Source organism: Vanacampus margaritifer, chromosome 6, assembly GCF_051991255.1.
Source record: "Vanacampus margaritifer isolate UIUO_Vmar chromosome 6, RoL_Vmar_1.0, whole genome shotgun sequence".
NCBI classification, from domain to species: domain Eukaryota; kingdom Metazoa; phylum Chordata; class Actinopteri; order Syngnathiformes; family Syngnathidae; genus Vanacampus; species Vanacampus margaritifer.
The window spans coordinates 20,637,180-20,657,558 of record NC_135437.1 but is presented as its reverse complement, the minus strand read 5'-3'; the positions used below and the strand labels follow the sequence as shown (position 1 = coordinate 20,657,558).

The 20,379-nt window shown below is 39.8% G+C and overlaps 3 protein-coding genes across 10 annotated transcripts in view; 2 read left to right on the top strand and 1 right to left on the bottom strand.

Annotated features, from left to right (window-relative positions):
* The window catches only part of duox2 (dual oxidase 2), a 5,629-nt gene extending 5,015 nt beyond the window's left edge, over nt 1-614 (top strand). The window contains exon 7 of the mRNA XM_077568161.1: nt 64-614. Within this exon, the coding sequence (XP_077424287.1) occupies nt 64-75 (12 nt within the window). The 3' untranslated portion in view covers nt 76-614. The remainder of the gene's footprint in view (nt 1-63) is intronic.
* On the bottom strand, nt 543-11,788 carry apba2a (amyloid beta (A4) precursor protein-binding, family A, member 2a). Of its 5 annotated transcripts, XM_077568160.1 has the most exons (12): nt 11,651-11,788; nt 8,324-9,499; nt 7,183-7,287; nt 6,133-6,172; nt 5,872-6,017; nt 5,718-5,804; nt 5,447-5,632; nt 4,743-4,922; nt 4,462-4,674; nt 2,674-2,793; nt 2,436-2,576; nt 543-1,248 (listed from the first exon to the last, which is right to left on the bottom strand). In XM_077568160.1, exons 2-12 carry the CDS (start codon nt 9,302-9,304, stop codon nt 1,177-1,179), a joined length of 2,271 nt encoding a protein of 756 aa, XP_077424286.1. In that variant the 5' UTR covers nt 9,305-9,499; nt 11,651-11,788; the 3' UTR covers nt 543-1,176. The 5 variants fall into 5 exon arrangements, with proteins under 5 accessions (XP_077424286.1, XP_077424285.1, XP_077424282.1 ...); XM_077568159.1 differs by lacking the exon at nt 543-1,248 and having other exon boundaries at nt 1,309-2,576; nt 5,872-6,011; XM_077568156.1 differs by lacking the exon at nt 543-1,248 and having other exon boundaries at nt 1,312-2,576.
* Nucleotides 3,179-20,379, top strand: fan1 (FANCD2 and FANCI associated nuclease 1). Of its 4 annotated transcripts, XM_077568152.1 has the most exons (16): nt 3,179-3,238; nt 3,328-3,424; nt 4,481-4,644; nt 12,986-14,050; nt 14,135-14,275; nt 14,646-14,847; nt 14,927-15,160; nt 15,229-15,360; nt 16,239-16,347; nt 16,425-16,544; nt 16,630-16,794; nt 16,865-17,021; nt 18,531-18,634; nt 18,720-18,914; nt 19,027-19,155; nt 19,284-20,379. In XM_077568152.1, the coding sequence occupies exons 4-16, from the start codon at nt 13,135-13,137 to the stop codon at nt 19,419-19,421; spliced, it is 2,742 nt and encodes a 913-aa protein (XP_077424278.1). In that variant the 5' UTR covers nt 3,179-3,238; nt 3,328-3,424; nt 4,481-4,644; nt 12,986-13,134; the 3' UTR covers nt 19,422-20,379. The 4 variants fall into 4 exon arrangements, with proteins under 4 accessions (XP_077424278.1, XP_077424279.1, XP_077424280.1 ...); XM_077568153.1 differs by lacking the exon at nt 4,481-4,644 and having other exon boundaries at nt 3,207-3,238; XM_077568151.1 differs by lacking the exons at nt 3,179-3,238; nt 3,328-3,424; nt 4,481-4,644 and having other exon boundaries at nt 12,699-14,050.

Genomic DNA, 20,379 nt, shown 5'->3' with positions numbered 1-20,379 from the left:
ACCGTGTCAATCATCAAGCACCGATTGATTGGATTTACATTCCTTTTTCTTTTTGTTTCTCAGGAACATGTATGAGTCCCTCTCTAGAAATTTTGCGGTCAATACTTGGAAGATCTACTGCTGCGTGCAGGAGAATGTTGAATGTCACACTTTGTCTGCGACAAATGTCTAAGTATGTTTTCAGTCATTTAACTGTACTTTATTTATTTATAAATACATAACCATTTTTTTTTGTATGGAATCCATGCACTGTAGTGTTAATGAACACATTTTTTTTTTTGTTAGTCTGGTATTGACCTATGTTATTTCCGCTGGCCATGAAAGACTAAAAATATGTAGATCCTGTAGGATTGTGGCAAATATATTGCTAGTAAAAATAACAACAACAAAAAACTGTACGTTATATTTCTTGTTATGGTATTCAAGCGAGAGTATCTACCCTTGTTAAACAGAAAAAGTTATTCAGCCAGCCAGGATTCAAACATGTCAACTTTTGGAAAAATGAAAAGAGAGGTTGAATTAACACCAAACTATTTGGTAAGTGTGTTTTATGACATACCGTTTTATTTTTTATTTTTAATGGCACCTTAATAAAAAGAAACAAACAACAAGAATGAAGCAGTGAGAGTGTATTATTTGTGTTACATTAATACATTCATTCCGTAATGTACATTCTTGTACGCTCTTGTAAAGGTTATCTCTTAAAACTGCATTTCAAAACGAAGGTGTGTCTTTGGCCTTCAGCGTCACATAATTTAGTGGCTTTATACAGTACATGTGTAATACTTACTGTAATAGATTATCATGTATTCTTGGTCAGAAATGTGTCATTATACCATGCATATACTGTACGAGTAATATGGCCTCCCCAATCCAGTCCTTGAGTAACCCATAGTATTTACAGTAGAATGACATAGACACTATAAAAATGACTAACTAAAATATAAATGCACTTCTTTTCATAGGAAAATAAAAGTGACCATTAAGCTACTTCTCTTCCACACTCACACACAGCACTACAGAGTTCACATTGTAAGGCCATTATGAGAATGTAATTCAAGATTCAACCTGAAATGACGATAGGACCCTCTTTACGGAATTGCAACGAGAGCCCCCAAATGATATTAAAATGATAGAAAAATAAAACTTTGCTCATCACTAATCAATGCTGCGTCTTCAAATGTAGGATGGCGTCTCCTGTCCTGTGAGCAGTCTGAACATCACGGCGGGCATCGTCTTCATGTTGATCTGGTGCAGATTTCAAGAATAATGTGTTAACTCATTCACTGCCATTGACGGCTATAGACGTCAAAAATTCATTTGAGATATTTCTATTAGTTTCACTTTTTTTCCCACTTTTATTAACAAGAGTATGAAAACCTAGAAAAAAAATGTATTGTACATTTAGAACAGATACAAAATTTGTGATTAATTTTGAGTTAACTAGTGAAGTCCTGTGATTAATTACAATTTTAAAAAATTAATCGCCTGATGCCCCTAATAAAAGAAAAGAAAAGGAAAGATTATTAAAAAATTAGGGGCATCAGACAATAAATTTTTTGAATTGTAATTATTCGTATGACTTCAATAGTTAACTCACGATTAATCACAAATTTTATATCCGTTCTAAATGTATAATAAAAAACAAATCTAGGTTGTCACACTCAAAAAAATGTGAAACTAATAGAAATAGTTCAAATGAAATTTTGACGTCTATGGCCGTCAATGGCAGTGAATGAGTTAATTTCACAGTCATCATTAAAACATTTTAATCCCTTCCACAACACCAGACAAAATAAGGATGTGACGGGTAGAAAACTGGGGAATAAACACATATACGATATATTATAAAAACTCTAAAGTTTAGAGAGTGTGCCTCATTGTTGCTGCATGGAAAAGGCCCACGACGACCTGCTGGAATCTTCCAACCACAGGAAGCTTTCAGCGAATAGATTTTTGTGTAGGCATAAGTGAAGAGTTTGCATGTTCTCTCTTTGCTTGCTTAGGTTTTTTTCCGCATACTCCCGTTTCCAGATTGAAGTTGTTAAATTCATAATTAATCACAAAGAGATTTATCTTGTGTGCGCTACAGTATTTATAAGAGATGAATGAGATCAAAATGAACATGAAACAAAAGAGTGCATTTTGCCCTATAATTTCTTTGTCAACATCCTCAAGATGTCATAAACACGTTCTAAGACATGACACTTATTTGTTTAAAGAGACAACAAAAGACGAGAATGAGAAGTGATGATGACCCGTTTTTATTTTTTTTTTCCTTTTTAAATATGACTATGCAGTGCTCTATTTGGAGCAGTTGTCTCACAGCAGATGTTAAAATGCTGCTAGCGACCACTTTGTTTATGTGAGCATAAAGACTGCAAAACAGGGGAGGGGAAATTGTTCTTGTACTCCTGCAGATTATGATCTCTTACCTCACCCACCGACACGGAAAGGGTCTGCACGATTTTTTCATGCGGCATAGCAACCACGCTTTGACCGTTAATCTCTATGATTCGATGTCCAACGCGAACGCCGCCTCTCTCGGCGATCCCGCCTCGCATCAGGCTGCAGATCTGAAAATGAGAAAAAGGTCCATCACCATAGAACTTTTTATTGCATGTGCATGTGTATGTCCATCACGCCATCGCCCCATTTTTGCTGTTCACTCACTATGCCATTTTGAACACTGAATCCAAGCTGGAATTTAAGATCGGGCCTCTTGATGAGGACAGTGGTCACAGGAGGGCAGCTTACAATACTCATCTTTACTTTCAGTTGATTCTTCAATCCCTGGAACACACCACACATAAGAGTATATCAGTGAAGTGAATGTGGCTTTTCGTGATGTAACGATATTCAAACGACCCGATACAATATTTATCACAATAGGATGGGGTGTTGTTAAAAAAATGGGGGGAAAAAGCACAATATTGTGTTTTTGTACGTAACAGCAGTGACAAAAAAACAAGCTTGGCCATGTCTTGTCATATTACATGTCATTGTCATGTGCTCTTATTGGCTAAGTATGGTCTATGTGGTTAATTAATTCCTAATTAAAATGATATTGCACTAATAAACTAACCACAAGAGGGTGCTAGAACTGCACAAATGGAATACAACCTCACGACCTCATGACGACAACAATTTTATTATTGCCGTTCTCTTGACATCCCTACCGGCTGTGCACATTTAGATTGGTTAGGTTTGAAGATCCAGGAAGTCCACGCCTACACAGGTATGTCTTCCTCACTCTACTTTAGGGTTAGGAGTGTTGCACATTTAGTTACTGAAATGATTGTGACAAATTCTGTTCATTGTGTTCAGGCTTGGGGAGTAACGGAATACATTTGATCTGAGAGTCCAGCAGCATGCTACGCGCTGTAGCTTCTTGCTAGCTAGCCCGCTAGCCTACAACCATAATGTGAGTTACACCTTCCAAACAAATCTTCCTCCCACCAATTCACTATTTAAACATCATACACAACATATACACGGCTAAACTTGTGACTGGGATAAAAGTTCATTTTGCACTTGATGTCACGCATCATCATCATCATCTTCATTCTATCTATCTATCTATCTATCTATCTATCTATCTATCTATCTATCTATCTATCTATCTATCTATCTATCTATCTATCTATCTATCAAACTGAGGTGTGGTTGCTTTCAGTGACAGTTCGAAAACAGCATATGGCCTTCAATCAATCAATCAATCAATCAATCAATAGCCTACATGCTTTTTAATTACACAAGGATTTTTGCTATTTGTAGGCTGCCCGGATCCCTTTCGCCCGCAAATAGCAGGGGCACATTGTATAGAATATATATTGTGGTGCTATTTATTTTTATTTTGTCTTCATGAGCATACCCAATATTGGAGTAATCCAAAAGTAAACCAGTTACATTACTTTAATATTATGGTACTTGGATTACATTACTAACTACATTTTTTAGCTGGTAACTTGTAACTGTAATGGATTACATTTTAAAAGTAACCCTCCCAACCCCGATTGTGTATATATCGAAAGCAAATGCTAACAGATCAGAATAGGGTTGGCAAAAAAGTCAGATAAGTTAACATAAAATAAAATGGGTCGACACGAAATTTTTGCCTTGAAGCTTCAGCGGCACCATGTTACCACATCTACTCAGGTATTTCCAGTGTAGTCACTCCTTCATCCTCAAACTGTCTATTAGCACCCTCTATTGATCGAAAGTTGTTACTGCAGTCAAGCAATGAAATACTGTAAAAAGTCGATCAGATTTTCCCTGTCAGTTTTTACCACAGCAATAATGTTTTCATCCGGGTTTGTGAGTTAGTCGATTATAAAAAGATTCAATAGTGACATTCAATCTCAGACATCTGACCATTGGTGCATTATGAGCAAACAAATAGAACATCCATCCATCCATCCAATGGCAAATATCAAGTGTCCATGAAGATGATCTGCAAACCTTGATGATGCCTTGGCAGGTAGCTAGAGGCAGCCCTACCAGGCTGGTGTCATTGATGGACATAATCTGATCACCAACACTGAGTTTGCCCGAGCGTGCTGCAGGGCCGCTGTTGAGCATTCCGGCGAGGATGACCGTGGGCAGAATGGAGCCCCAGCCCGACTCGACAATCACCACCCCGAGGTTCTCCCCTTTCTGCTTCTCCACGCACAGCTACAACACATAAGTTGTATTCAAAAATGTATTCAATTCACAAGAATCCTACTTGAGGTGGCACACACCTCTTTGCAGTTGTCCGAGTTTGAAAAGTGGATGAGGTCGTCGTGGTACATTTCCTGGGAGTTGATGATGTCGCTGTATTGTTTCTGACTTAAGTCTGTCGGATTGATGCCATTGGCTCGCAGGAATTCTCTGTAGGCCACGCTAAAGGCCTGACCAATGGACTGTGCGATGAGCTGGGCCTGTGGGAGGTGGGATATGACTCAGCAAAAAAAAAAAAAAAAAACGCATCATAGCTAACAACAACACATAACCAAATAGAGTGGCGCCTCGAGATACTAGTCGAATTCATTATGTAAACATGCTCATGCTAATTTTTTAAAATTGTAATTAATGACATGACTTCACTAGTTAACTCAAGATTAATCACAAATTGTATATCTGTTCTAAATGTACAATACATTTTTTCTAGGTTTTCATACACTTTTTTTTTTTTTTTAAACGTCTATAGCCGTCAATGGCAGTGAATGAGTTAATAAATAAAAAGGCTCTGCTCTCATATTTATTATTTCATGCTGCAGACGCTATCAGCCAAAGGGTTCACTGTTACCATATTGTACCATGTTGTATGGTTTTTACCCGCAAGCCAAAGCAAAAAAATAATAATAATAAAAATCTAACAAACAACAGCTTCTATCTGGAAAAACTTGTTAGTTATGGGTTGATTTGGGTATGATTTAGCGGTGCAATGCTAACGGCTACTTACATCCTCTGACTCAAAGACATAGCAGATCATGCCGTACTGACTCGTCCCTTCGCCGCTGGACTCCACTGATTCAGCGAAATCCTCCGATGACGTCTGAGACAAGCGCCTGCGTGCCATCAGAACCACAATACTGCCAATGTCAGCGATATAGGAGATGGTACGCAAGGCGCTGTCCATCATTGTATCCTGGAGGGGAGAAAAAAGAATGAATTTCCTAAGCATAAGAATTCAAGCAAAACTGGAAGCTGATCCAGCGCGCACGCTTCCTCACCTGTGTGTCAGCATTGAGCACCTTGACCGTTTTAGTAGAGATAAACAGGTCGACTTCTGTCATCATTTGGGAATCTTCATCTTGGCTCTTTTACACGGGAAAAAAAAAAAAAGTCAGTTAATTCAAATGAGTACTTACCAAAGAGGTCAGCTACCTTAATACGACTGACGGCCTCATGGGCCTGCGACATGCGGACAGTCTTGGATGGATTTTTGTCCGACAGCACTTGAGTGCAGCCAAGGTAGTTAGCGGCAAAGATGATCCCATCAATCAGATCTTCTGGCTCACAGGGACCTGGGACTTTGTGAAACAGCCACAAAGAAAACAAAGCTGCCAATGTAAGACTTTAACATACGTCAAGAATTGTATTCATAGACACTGAACTATCAGTTTAGGATTATTCTGAAAAACTTACCGTCTTCAAAACTGGGGAAGGAAGCAGCTTCTTGTGTTTTCTTTAGAAAAAAAAATTTTGATTTTGGTCAGTTACCTAATATTAATCATTTATCTAGTACAGTAGTGAGATTATCTGTACTGCTTACTGACCATCTCAATAGTCAGAGTTGAAAATAAAATAAAAATGAATAATGACATCAGGCTAAAATTCAACAAAATAGAAAACAATACATAAAGAATAAATACAACATTTGTTATCATATCAACTGCCCCATTCATCAACTGCGGTGTTTCCCAAACTTAAAAAAAAAAACAAGTACATATTGTACATACAGCACATAAAAACAAAGATGAATGGGGCACAAAGTCATTTAAAAGATAAAATATTAGGTGATAAAATATTATGTATCACTAAATTCTATCGGTAAATAATATTGCTTAAAATGAAAGAAAGCCTGTTTTTCATAATTGAATAATACCACCACAACCAGAAGTGTTCTTACATAAAATAATTAAATAAAATAATAATAATAATAAATTGTATTATAATAAATACACATTTAGAGCTTGTTGTTAAACAACTTACTTTGTGGAATATATGAAATTGTAAAGATTTGCAAGTTACTTCATAAGGATGACAAGTAACTGGGCATTTGAGGGACTAATAAATAAATATATTTGAACCTTGAACTAGAGACTCGAGTCTGACCAAAAATTAATTGGTTCTTCCCCGTCTACAATATTTTGTGAAAATTGGATTAGAATTTTTGGTGTGAAATCCCATTAACTATAACTGTCCTATTGTTAATTGTTATGATATCACAATACTTACAGTATGTTTACAAAAGCACACTGTGCACACGTGCAAATTATTATTGTAAAATGAAACTTTGTTATACTTTTTCCAAGTACAGTATCTATCAATTAAATTTATTGTACAGATTGCCATGTTTTACATAACATTCTAGTATTTAGACAAGGGTGTGTACACTTTCTATATCTGCTGGATGGTTCTTAAAAAAAAAAACACCTAATTAGATGTGTATTGGAAATAAATGTAGGTTTTAACCTTGGGGGAGCCGCTCTCCTCATCTGGAAGGAGTTCTGGACTTTGAGGCCTCCTCGGCTGCTCGGGAACTTGCTCCTTCATCACGGCTGGGCTTGGCTCCTCATCCTGATATTAAAAAAGAAAAAGGGGATTTTAAATTGTTTGTTACCTCCACCAAGGAAGAAACGATCCATTCAGTTTCTCTACCGCCTGTCCTTGTTAGGAACATGTAAACCAGTGTTTCTCAACCCCCGTTCTCACGGACCCCTATCCAGCCTGTTTTCTATGTCTCCCTCGGCCAACACAGGTGATTCAAATGATCAGCTAATCGGCAAGCTCTGGGGAAGCCTGATAACGATCCTCACCTGTGATTCAAATGATCAGCTAATAAGCAAGCTCCGGGGAAGCCTTATAACGATCCTCACCTGTGTTGGCTGAGGGAGACATGGAAAACAGGATAGGGTTCACTGAGGACCAAGGATGAGAACCACTGATATTGTAAACAATAGGGGAGAGTTTTATGCCATGGAAAATAATAAACAATTGTGTTGTGGAAAGGTATTTATTTAACAGAGCCACCCTCCTTTAACTCATTCACTGCCATTGACGCCTATAGACGTCAAAAATTCATTTGAACTATTTATATTAGTTTCACATTTTTTCCACTTTTATTAACAAGAGTATGAAAACCTAGAAAAAAAATGTAGTGTACATTTAGAACAAATATAAAATTTGTGATTAATCTTGAGTTAACGAGTGAAGTCATGTGATTAATTACAATTAAAAAAATGAATCGCCTGATGTCCCTAATAAAAAAAAGAAAAGGAAAGATTATTAAAAATTAGGGGCGTCAGACAATTATTATTTTTTTAATTGTAATTAATCGCATGACTTCAATAGTTAACTCACGATTAATCACAAATTTTATATCCGTTCTAAATGTACAATAAAAAAATTCTAGGTTGTCACACTCCAAAAAATGTGAAACTAATAGAAATAGTTCACATGAATTTTTGACGTCTATAGCCGTCAATGGCAGTGAAGCAGTTAATCTTATATACCTGGGATTGAATGTCTGGATTCTTAAAAGACATAAAACAACACCTAGGTTTGAATGACCCAATTTGGCTGTAAATTGCCTCTGCAAATTAATCTTACAAACCTGCTGGACTTTCTGTGGCTGGCTCTGGCTCTCCTCAGGGGACATTTTTTCTTGCTCAGGCACATGACAGAGCGTTGAAGACTGCTTGACGATATTCGGCTCGCTCTCCTGGTTGTTACTGGAGGAGCTGGTTCTGGGAACAGAAGCGACCTCTCTTCGAGGTAGGGCCTTGTGGCTGTTTGTAGGCGCTTGGCCGTGAGAATGACGAGGGGATGGCTTGCTGGATTTCGCTTTGGTCCTCGCAGGAGCCTTCCTGTTCTCCTTGGATGATGTCTTCACTCGATCATTTTTGTTAGTTGTGCAACCTTTAACCCCAGAGGTAATGTGCTCAATGTCCTGTCCAGCTGCTCTCCTTCCTCGTCCTTTCGCTTGTCTCTCCTCTTTTGAGCTCGTGTGTGACGACTCGCAATTTCTGTTGGCTCCAGGTATGGTAAAGTTTCTTCTCACTCCGCAGGCGTCATCTCCATCCCTCTCATCACGACCCTTTCTAATCCGTTCGTTGTCCCGGTAAATGCCAGCCTGTCTTTGATCACTGTCTTCTGTGTCCTCTAAATCTTCGATAAATCTGGCTCCATCCAGCACCTCCTCTATTTCATCTCCGTCGCAAAAGAAGAATCTGTTCTCCAGGCCCTTTCCGGCTTCTTCCCCCTCCGCCGCCTCCCTTGCAACAGGAGTGCAACGCGACCTAAAGGGTCGGCCTGCCTTGTGAGGTTTAGCGTCGCGTTGTGACCCGTTCCGTCTTTCTGTGCTTTGGCGAGACGTGGCTGTGAACTGGTCAGCGGCGTCGCTGCTTTCGTTTCCGTTTTTACCGCCTAGGTTCTTTACATCCTCAGGGCAGTACTGCTTGTAGTACCTCATGTCCATGATGCCCTCCCGGTTCAAATGCAGCACCTCGTCATAGTCCTGCTCCACGTCGGAGCCCACGTTGTCGTATTCGGAGCACGTGTCCTCCATGTCTTCGCCTCTTGGTTCGCGACTCATACGGGAGTGTTAGTAGGACTCTAGCTAGTCGTTGATATCATCCTTCAAGGGTGGAGGATGATTGTGCCGACACCCCCCCCCCCCCTCTCATCAAATTTCTGTGAGCTGCTTGGTTCTGCTTAGTTCCCCCAGGAAATTGGGCCTCGTCTACTCATATGAGCCATTACAGGCTCATTAAGTCAGATGCTCTCAACCCTGTGAATATTAAAAACAAAACAAAATTAGCTCTCTGAGATGATTGCATTATGTATTATGTACCATGAAAAGCATTATCTTTGTGAAACATCTTTGATTCATATATTTCCATACTGCAATCTCTTTCTTCCATGACTCCAAACCAGACAGGAAATTACAAGCGGCATTCTATACAAGCAATAACCACAACATTAGGTACACTGTCCAGTGTTTTTTTTTAATTTCCTATTTTAAGACAAAAAAAGGTTGTGCTTTACCTTGACTAGTTTCGGCGATGACTGCCGCCTTCCTCGGTAGCTGTTAAACTGACTGAGAACTTTTCAACTTTCCCACACATGGGATCCACTTCTCTGGAGATCATCGAGCGACGGAGGGCGTAGTCGGCGTGTAGCGTCACATGACAGCGCCACCACGCCGGCCACGCCCAAGAACATCAGTTTGACAGCTTCTGAGGAAGGCGGCAGTCGGCGTCGAAACTAGTCAAGGTAAAGCTCAACCTTTTTTGGGCTTAAAAAAAGAAAAGAACACATGGCGATATAGATTTGTAGACAAGATGATTTTATTTTATTTTTTTGTCATTAGGTACACTGGGTGCAATATGTAGCCTAATGAGAGCCCAAAAAAAGCGGCATCAAACTTGCCCAAATCAACGCTAACTGAATTAGATGAATAAATTGTCTTTCATGTTTCTTCAAGGTTTATTTGCTTTTATTTTAGCACAAGCCTAACCTATGCAGACCAAAACGTTTATGTATAATAAATGTGATATTGTTTGTAGTAAAACGGGTTGATTTATTGCTTGTGCATGCTAAAAATAAATAAATAAATAAAATACATAAGAAGAGGACCTTGAAAAAATTAATTGCATATTTGCAGTCGTAATAACGAGTGAGACAAAAAAAATGCAGGTTATTTTTCCAAATTATTCTACACTAGTACAATGTCATGAATACTGTATTCCACGGTGCGCCGCCATGGAGCTGTTAGCTGCTAATGATGTTGATTAATAGTCTTGCTTTGTTGTGTCAGCTCTAATCATGTCATGGTGTCCTGAGGAACGAGGAAACCCTAGCAAACATGTGCAATCTAATCTGGAAAATCAGCGACACGTTAGACACAAACGAGACCCACAATTTGTGGCTTATCAAATATGTTCCACTTCCAACAAGCTAGTGATGGCAACGATGGTGGTTGAATGCGATGTTCTTGCTACATTTGAACAACATCACAATGTATGCACAAGCAATACATGCACAAGGTAAGAATGCATTTGAAGACTGGGAAAACATCTAATTTCCTCTCTTGTTGTTGTTATAAGGAATAAATGGTGCAAAACCCCACAAGCACTGGGGAGAACATGCAAGCTCCACACATAGCCAAGATTCGAACTTTAAACTTCTGAATCGTGTTGCCAAAATGTAATTGAACTACTAGAATTCAAACCCACTAATTTTCCTTAAACTATTAGAAGGATAAATGCAATGTGTAATTAGGTACTCACTCTAGAAAATACGACATCACACGATTTGACACCTACTGTGCACTCAAGCAACGAGCACGACGACACTGGTCTTCAGATCAGCACACGATTAAGATGAGGAATTTGATAACTCCTAATGAATTTTTTCGTCGTGTTATTCCGATCGAATTGGTTGAACGCCGCGATGATAGAATCCCGTCACTCGAATGGGATCCTCCCATGTCAATTGATCTCTCCATGATGCTGAACTGTCAATTAAAAAGCCAGAACGGGCATTAAAAAAAAGGCGTGTATGCTGTTCGCCCTGCCCTTGACGCGTTCGGAGAGCTATTTTCGAAACCGTTTTTATGGCGAACTTTTGCCGCAGCTGCAGGGGATGCTTGTTGTGATCGTTCCGCCAGTGAACGTCGCATTATACAACAGACATTTTGATTTAAATATTGTGTACGTTTGTGCGTATGGATGAGGCCCGGCAAACACTTATTAGGGTTAACCATCTCAATCGAGCCAATCTTCTCATGCAAAACTGCACATCGACCTTGATTTAAAGACTGCACCATGCTGACATCCCACTGATGTGCTACCAGATGAGCACGTTCAGCTTTGTGTCTTATCAAATCGGCGTATGCCTACACCCAAATATAATTGTAAACATCCATCAGTGCACTTACCGTCATCGGTAGGGTCGTCCGGCTCACCCTTCTCTGAACGTGCTGCACGTTCAGATCAGATTGCTCTACGGGATGGTGATTTTTAATAAAAGCCGCACACGCACAGCTGCCCAGGAATGTGTATATAGAAGATACGGAATGTGTCACGTGACCACAGCGGGTTCCCGACGTTGATATTATTCAGAATAGGTGATGAAGCACATTCACGCCTTAACGCAACATTATTTAACAGTTCAATAATCGTGATAAGTTTTGTTACAAAATAATTGTTCCAATTATAAATATGAGATAGTATGTAATTATACGCATATTTACGGGGGGAAAAACACAACAAAAAATGTTAAGCCATATGAGACATTGATTGAGTCATAATGAGATAATGATATACAAAGTCATAATTACGGGATACTAAGTCCTAATAATAAGATGCTATCCCAAAAATAATGAGATAGAAAGTCATAATTACAATTAATTCACTATGCTTCACAGCAGGTATCTAAAGTGAACTTCCATAACAGCCTTTGAATGCTGATGTCACAATTTTTGTTTATACTATCTTTTTAACATGATTTTAACCAGTAGCTTCTTTGTATGCTGTTTTTTATTTATAAAGAAGAAGGGGAAAAAAGTTTACATCTGGAAAAAAAAAAACTTTAAACCAGCAGCACTTTGAGATCCAATGGATGGATGGATGATGCAGTGTACAGTATTCTCCTTGTGAAAGGAGAGTTTGAATCTCTTCTTTCATCTAAAACCTTTCATCTAAAACAACTTCAAACGACTAAGCAAATACGGAGAAAAATATTTTATTGATTTGTTATGGTTGTATTATTGATAATGTATATATTGTGTGTTCTGTTGTGTTTTGTTACAGCTTCAGCTGTCGTAGAAGCGCTATAAAGTTGAGTGAACTTGAGAGTTGTTTATTATTATTATTATCATTATTATTATTAGTGTTATTAATATTATTATTTTTATTTTTATTAGAGGAGGGCAAACATATCGATGCGTTTGGGATCGATTGCTATGGTCTGAAATGCTTTCGTTCTTCTGCTTGTCTAGTCTGACACGCGGGTTTGTTATTTAGCTGGTGCTAAAACGGGAGGACCGGTTTGGGGTCTTCCACCTAGGTTTTGCGTGTTATTGTTTTTATTTGTAGACATGGTCTTCATTTCTGTTGCAGACACACGTTCTCTTCGCGTCGTTACCCATTTCGAGCTAAATTAGCATCTGAGCTATCTTGAAATGTGCTGGTTAGCAGCGGGTACGTCACGTGAAGTTGTCGGAAAATATACTTGAAACTTTATTTTTCACTTTTGTCGTTGAGCATGGCAGGCAAAGGAGACAAACAGAAAACCAGGCGGAGTTTGTCGTTGTCCAAGAACAAGAAGCGAAGCGGCGGTCAGGTTGTCAACACAACTCCCATCACGTCGTTCTTCAGCAGCCCGCAACCCCCCAAGCTGTCCTGCCCTCTTTGTGGTCAGATGGTTCCCAGATTCGGGATCAATGAACACATTGATTTGCAGTGCAAGAACTTTGAGAGACCAGACAGCAGTGCCTCATCAGCAAGTAATATTGTCGCGTCACCAAGCAGGAGTTCATTGAAGTCCCAGCTAGATCCAGTGCTGGAAGAAGAAACCAAGACCAGTCCTTATTTCAAGACGAGAACCTCTCCGAATGTGTCCCGGGAAATAAGCAGCAAGACTGTAGTCAGAAAGCTCGAACTTGGAAGTCTGTCCGCTAAGTTATCTAGAACATGCCAAAAGACAAATGATAGAACCCACTCAGATGTTAAATATGCAGATGCAGTTTCTGATCTGAATAAAAACAAATTGGATGATATTAGCAACTCACAGAAAGAAAATCTTGCCAGCCAGGCTTTAGGAAGCGATGCAGATTCAGTAATACCTGTCGAGTTAACAACCAATGCTGGGGCATTTACAACAGCAAGTTTGGAAAAAGACTTTAAAACAGAGATGTGGCCAAAAGTGTCACTCTCCTCTTCCTCTAAATTAGTTAAGAGAAAGACAGAGACACCTGCTAAAGGTAACGTGTCTAGTTTAAGAAAGAAACCAAAACATGAGGGAACCAGCTCAACAGAATCAGAGACAGAAGATGATGTCAAATTTAAACCCTTACCCGAAATGCCCTCTCCTGCAGATTATAATCCCCTTTCTAGCCCAGACAAGTCCTCTTGTATTAGCAGCGTTTTACAGGCAGTGAGTGTGGCTGAGAAAAGCAACAGTGACCAGAGAGACAACACCTCACCCCCACAAAGACTGCCCTACTACCTCCGCAATTTCCAGACTGTCCTACGGGCCGTGCTGGAGAACGAGGATGACAGAGCCCTGTTCAACGAAGATGACATGACGATCGTGCAAGCCTTTCAGAAACTCTCAGGTATTGCCGAAATGTTGCAGATCCTCTTTAATGCCTTGTTTCTCACATGTATTTGCCCCCCCCCCCCCTCTCTCTCTTTTGTAGTCATGGGACAAAAGTTGTATGTGAGACTGTTTCAGCGGAAACTGAAGTGGCTTCAAGTAGAGAAACTGGATTATGAAGAAATATGCAGTGATCTGCGGCCTGTTGCTCAGGAGCTGGTGCAAGGGGGTCTTCTGCAGACAGGTAACTTCTATTACCGGTCAGGATATGATTACCATTATCTTTCATAGCTGCTGCTGTAATGCACTCGGTACGACATACACTCTTCAATAAACTCCTCTCCATTGCCAATTTTTTTGGGGGTGTAGTTCCACTTTTGGCCACTAGATTACAGTGCACAATTATGTTTAACACTACATTTAAGTCAGTCAAGGTCCTGCCTTTGTAAGCCACACACATTCAAAGTCACAGATACTACAGTGTAGAATCTGAGGATGACGCCTCCAAAGTAGACACCTCACATGCATATTTGTATTAGCATTTTTCTTTAACAATGCAATTTTTAAGCATCTACTTTAATAGTTGTTTTTTTGTTTGTTTTTGTTTTCTTAAGAGAATGACCTATGCAACATAGAAGAAGCTCTTGATCTCTTACCTGCCCCTGAGCTCAAAGCGCTGGCGAAGACCTTTCATCTGGGCAATTCTGGGACTCAAAAACAACAGCTCGTGGATGGGCTTCTCCGGCTGAGCAAGCAGAAGTCGCTCTTCTCTCTGGGCCAGGCTCCAAACAACATCGGCGCTGTCATCTTGAAAAGGTAAGATAACCCAATACAGTATGGTCTGCCATAGTTGTGCTGAAATAATGATGTAATCAAATTCTTTCTACCACTAAAGGGCAAAGCAGCTGGCAGGTTCCTGCGTGCGTCTGCGCCACGATCCCCGGGCTATTTTTTCTCGCATCCTTTTGCTCTTCTCGCTGACAGACACGATGGATGAGGAGGAGATGGCAGCAGGTGGACAAAGCCAGCTTTATACCATCCTGCTAGTCAACTCGGGGCGTTTGGCCTTCCCTGATTACACAGTGCAGCGCGCGGCAAAGGTGTTCCGGGAGAGAGATGACCTCATCAGGTGAGCCTATTGTGCGTTCGCAGATAGTTTGAGTCTATTATTTCTCATGGTTGTGTGACTCCTCTCAGGTATGAAGCAGCCATGCGAGCCTTGCAGGAGGTGACCTTGGCTATGCAAGGAGGTCACTGGGAAGAGGCTCTGGACCTGTACACGACAGCTAAGAATGAATGGCAGGATTTGAAGATGAGTTATGACCTCAGGTTGGAACGGCATTTTTAAATAAAAAAGAAAAAGGCATCTTTTTTTTCCCTTCAACCTATTTTTTGATTTTTTCATAAGTTTTACTCGGTGGTGTAAATATTCCAAAATAATCAACTTTTAGAGTCTTTAATGATTAAATTTTGGGATTTTTTTTGTGTGCAAATTTTATAAACTTGTTTGAATGTTATGCCCTTACAAGCCACAACATCTACACCAGGAGTCTTCAACTTTTTTTCTTTTTCTTTTTTAAACTGAGAACTACTTCCTGGGCACTGATAAATCCAAACGCAATCGCAATAATCAATTTATAGATTCGTATCGGGATTAATCGGTATCGAATCGTGACCTATGAATCGTGATACGAATCGAATCGCCAGGTACTAGGCAATTCACACCCCTAATAAATAAATAAATATATATATATATATATATATATATATATATATATATATATATATATATATATATATATATATATATATATATATATATATATATATATATATATATATATATATATATATATAGTTGTTTTTATTTCCAATTATATATATTTTTAATTTAATTTATATCTGTTTTCTATTTTCGCTTTTAGTCATTTTTTTTTATTTTGAATTTTGTCAGTTTTAGTCCTCCATAGCAAAATGGCCGCCCCCTGAGATGGAAAAAAACGGCTGGATTTTGCTGCATAACTCATATTCCACAAATTTAATATTAATCAGAATGTCATGTTTAGACAAGTGAGGTCACATTTAACATATAATTGTCAAGAAATGTTTAAGGTTGACTTTCCCTTTAAGTGTCTGGTGTTATGGCATTTGACACAGACTTTCTGTCCATGGTCCTTGTGGCATAATTGCCTTGTCGTGTCTTCTAGTCACCAAAAGGAGCTCCCAGTATTCCTACGCAGCTTCACCACAGGATGGGCTTACACACGTATATTATCAAGAGGCGTGGAGATCTTACAGAGGCTACGTCGCTATGAGGTTTTCTCATCTGATTCAAGTATTTTGAACTTATCTATCATTAGATGTGGATAGAAAACTTTTTCTTAAAATCCCAGGAGGCTGTCGACGAGTTGCGGTCCTTACTTCTGCAGGATGTTTACTGTCCTGACAGTCGAGGGCGCTGGTGGGAAAGACTGGCGCTGAACCTCCAACAGCACCTGAAAAAACCCGAACAAGTCAGTGCATGGAGTTGATGCTTCATCTTTTAAAACCTAGTCATTGTCACACTGAGTCTGAGTTGTTGCTTTCGATGCCTTGCAGACTATCTGCGCTATCAGAGATGGCCTGTCTGACCCTTTCGTGCGAACGGGACATAAGCTGTCCCTCTACCAGAGAGCTTCGAGGATGAGAGAGTCCGCCAGCTTCAAGAAGTACCGCCTGCAGCTCAGAGATCTGCCTACTGTCGATGTCCAAGATGTCAAACATGTGGGTATAAAACTAGCATGTGGCTGAACGTAAATGTGAAAATTGTCTTGTCTTGGGTCGTTGTCTGCAGGTGACCATCCGAGGACAGCTGTTTCCCCATGAAGGGGGAATGGGGAAATCACGGTTTCTAATACCATCAAATGGGGACGATTGTACTGATGGCGCCGTAATATGCTCTGTGGAAGACCTGTCATTAGCACATTACCAGCAGCAAGGCTTTGACCAAGGTAAGCATCGTGAGTTTCATGATTTAAAGGGATACTTGACTCATTGAGCCATTTTCAGCAGCAAAAAGTTTATATTTTGTCCAGAATGAATTTGGTTACTTCATTATTTTTCATGTACAATGAATGCCTTAAAAAAACGAAATTTTCCACTTGCTGTCGACTGAAGATGACATCACCTGTGCAAAGTGGGTAACGACCAATCATGGCTCAGTTTGCTGACCAAACCCAGTTAACAGATGAGCCATGATTGGTTGTTACCCACTTAGCACAGGTGATGTCATCTTCAGTCGACAGCAAGTAGAAAAATTTGTTTTTAACTCATTTACCACCAAAAACATTTAATGACATATACTAAAATCCAAATGAATGCCGCAAAAAAATGTTAATTGACGTTTACTACGGAGTTTTTTTCTCAATGGTCAGTGCAACTTGTTGCACATTGCTGCCTGCTTAATGGGCTTGTGAAATCAAAAACACCCTCAAACTATGGCCAGCAGATGGCAGCATTGTATCTCTTTTCAATGGGCTCCTGGTAGTATGAAATTACAATGAAACATGACAAATCTGATGAAATAGAACGTTTTCAAGGACGACGTGAATGATCAAAGCCTTTGTGACATTAAATCTAATTCACAGAGCGCCACTAAACAAAAAATATGAGTGTCAAAATCACTGTTGTGCAGAAAATGTATCTTTTCACAAAAAAAGCTGGTTTTGTCTTTATCTTTTCAATTTTCGCTCAATGTCACTCAAATTACCTATTTTCAAATGGTGATGACTAAAGAACGGAATAAGGTAGAAACATGCTTTTTGTTTCTAATGAAAGAATGGAATGCGATCTTTCATGTGGTAGCCACCATGTTTATGTCGTCACAGCACACAATATTCTGTTTGCCTTGAAAGATGACTTAAAATGCTTGAAATCCGCTGGCACTGTCGTTTTTTGTTTTTTTATAACGTGTGGCAGTAAAAGAGTTAAAGGTGTATTAATTGTCCGTGAAAAATAATGAAGTTATCACAATATCCATCCATCCATCCATTTTCTTGGCCGCTTTTCCTCACTAGGGTCGCGGGGGTGCTGGAGCCTATCCCAGCTGGCTTCGGGCAGTAGGCGGGGTACACCCTGAACTGGTTGCCAGCCAATCGCAGGGCACACAGAGACGAACAACCACACTCACATTCACACCTAGGGACAATTTGGAGTGTTCAATTAACCTGCCATGCATGTTTTTGGAATGTGGGAGGAAACCGGAGTACCCGGTGAAAACCCACGCAAGCACGGGGAGAACATGCAAACTCCACCCAGGAAGGCCGAAGCCCGGACTCGATCTCACGTTCTCTGCACTGGGAGGCGGACGTGCTAACCAGTCAGCCACCGTGCTGCCCCGTTATCACAATAATTAGAAACAAAATATTAACTTTTTCCTGCTGAAAATGGCTCAATTAGTCAATTGTCCCTTTAAATGTTTGGTAAAGTGAAAAAAATAGGTATTTGTTTGAATCTACCAGGAATCCACGGAGAGGGCTCAACATTCTCAACACTCTTTGCCCTTCTGTTGTGGGACATCATTTTTATGAACGGTATACCAGACGTTTTTCGAAATCTGTACCAGGTGCAGTATAATAAGCCCAAACAAGCTATACATTTGACAGAATATCTAGACATCTCTACATGTTTCTTTTCCCTTTCCGTCACAGGCATGCCCACTAGACTTTTACACTGACTGTTTCTATGAGAACCGAAGAGAAGCAGTGGATTGCCGTGTACAGTTAATTAGCGAAGCTTCTGTAGAAACCTTGCAGGATATGTTAGAGGATGTTTGGACTTCCCAAGAGGGTAAAGTGTGCTCATGTGCCAACTGGGAGCGATTCTCCTCGCTTAGTCAAGCCCAGGTACTTTGTTTTCAAATATCCTGAAGTCACTCATTGGAAATAATTTATTTTTTTAAAAGTCTATTGTGTGTTGTGTAATGATAATTGAATCCACGGTGGTGTTTATTTGCAGTCTCTCGTGTCATGCATGGGTGGAGCCTTCTTAGCAGGAGTTATCGCACGGATGGCGAAAGATTTCAGGCACTGTCGTGGAGGATTGCCTGACCTTGTCGTGTGGAATTCATCTGATAAGACTTACAAGGTGGGAGCTTCCACTGTTTTTTATTTATTTATTTATTTAAATAAATGCAGTACAGTAGTGTGTATTGTAGTTGTAAAAAAAAAATGGGATTCCTGATTGCTTCAAGTCAGTGACGTTTGCTGTTTTAGTTGGTGGAAGTGAAGGGGCCGAATGACCGTCTGTCCCAGAAGCAACAAATCTGGCTCGATGAGCTGCAGAAACTGGGTGCCAATGTGGAGGTGTGTCATGTGGTTGCCACCGGTGCCAGAGGATCCCGTGGGGAATAAAAGGAAAAGAAAAACGGCAGGCCAAAGTGATAAAGAAACAGCCACAAAACTGAAATGAAATGCTTCAATGCCTTTTTCGATTCTGTTAATCTAGACTGTGCTGCTTATCTCGGCTGCAGGGGATGAATTTCAGAGTGAAAGTGGAGTATAATGGGCTACCTAGTGCCATTGTTTATCTAGGAAACTACTGCTTGCAACAAAAAAGGAGCATCATCGCTCAGTACAGCCGGGATCACAAAAAGCTTTCAGCTTGAGATAATCAGAGCTCACACAAAGCTGATGGTGTTTTTCCTCTTCTCTTTGACATTGTGGCCCAGATATTTCATCTTGAAACAAATACCAATACAGATGAGAAAAACAAATATGACATTGTTATATTTATGTCATACTTGGCTCATTTAAATGTATTAATACTACGAGGTGTTCCAGGACTTTCATTAAAATATATTTCAAATCCAAACACGTTTCCTCTTACGAAGTAACATCCCTGGAGTGTTAATGCACTCTTCCCCCAGCCTTCTCTACCATACTTTGATGCACTCCTGCAAGGATTCTTCCGGATCGTCTTCAGCTCAGTCGTCACGGAAATCTTGAAGTCGTTCATGTCTTTAATACAAGTCACCTTGACTAAACCCTTGAGCTTGGGAAAGAGGAAGAAAAATTATACAGTCAGGTCAGGAGAGTTGTGAGGTCCGGCCTGGAAGTGTCAGATGCTCGGCTTTTTTGAATAGACTCATCTTCCTGCCATAACTCGGCTCTTCTTACATAGTGATTGAATCAAAAATAGACAGTTTTCACTGCACACCTCCTTATTAATCATCTGGACCATGTTTGTTTGTCCTGCCCCAGTGTGGTCAAGGTGTAGACAGTAAAATGAGAAAGTGGAACAAAAATGGTTTATTGTTAATTGTATTTATGTAATTCCTGCATGTTTTAATAAAGTATAATATACATAGTA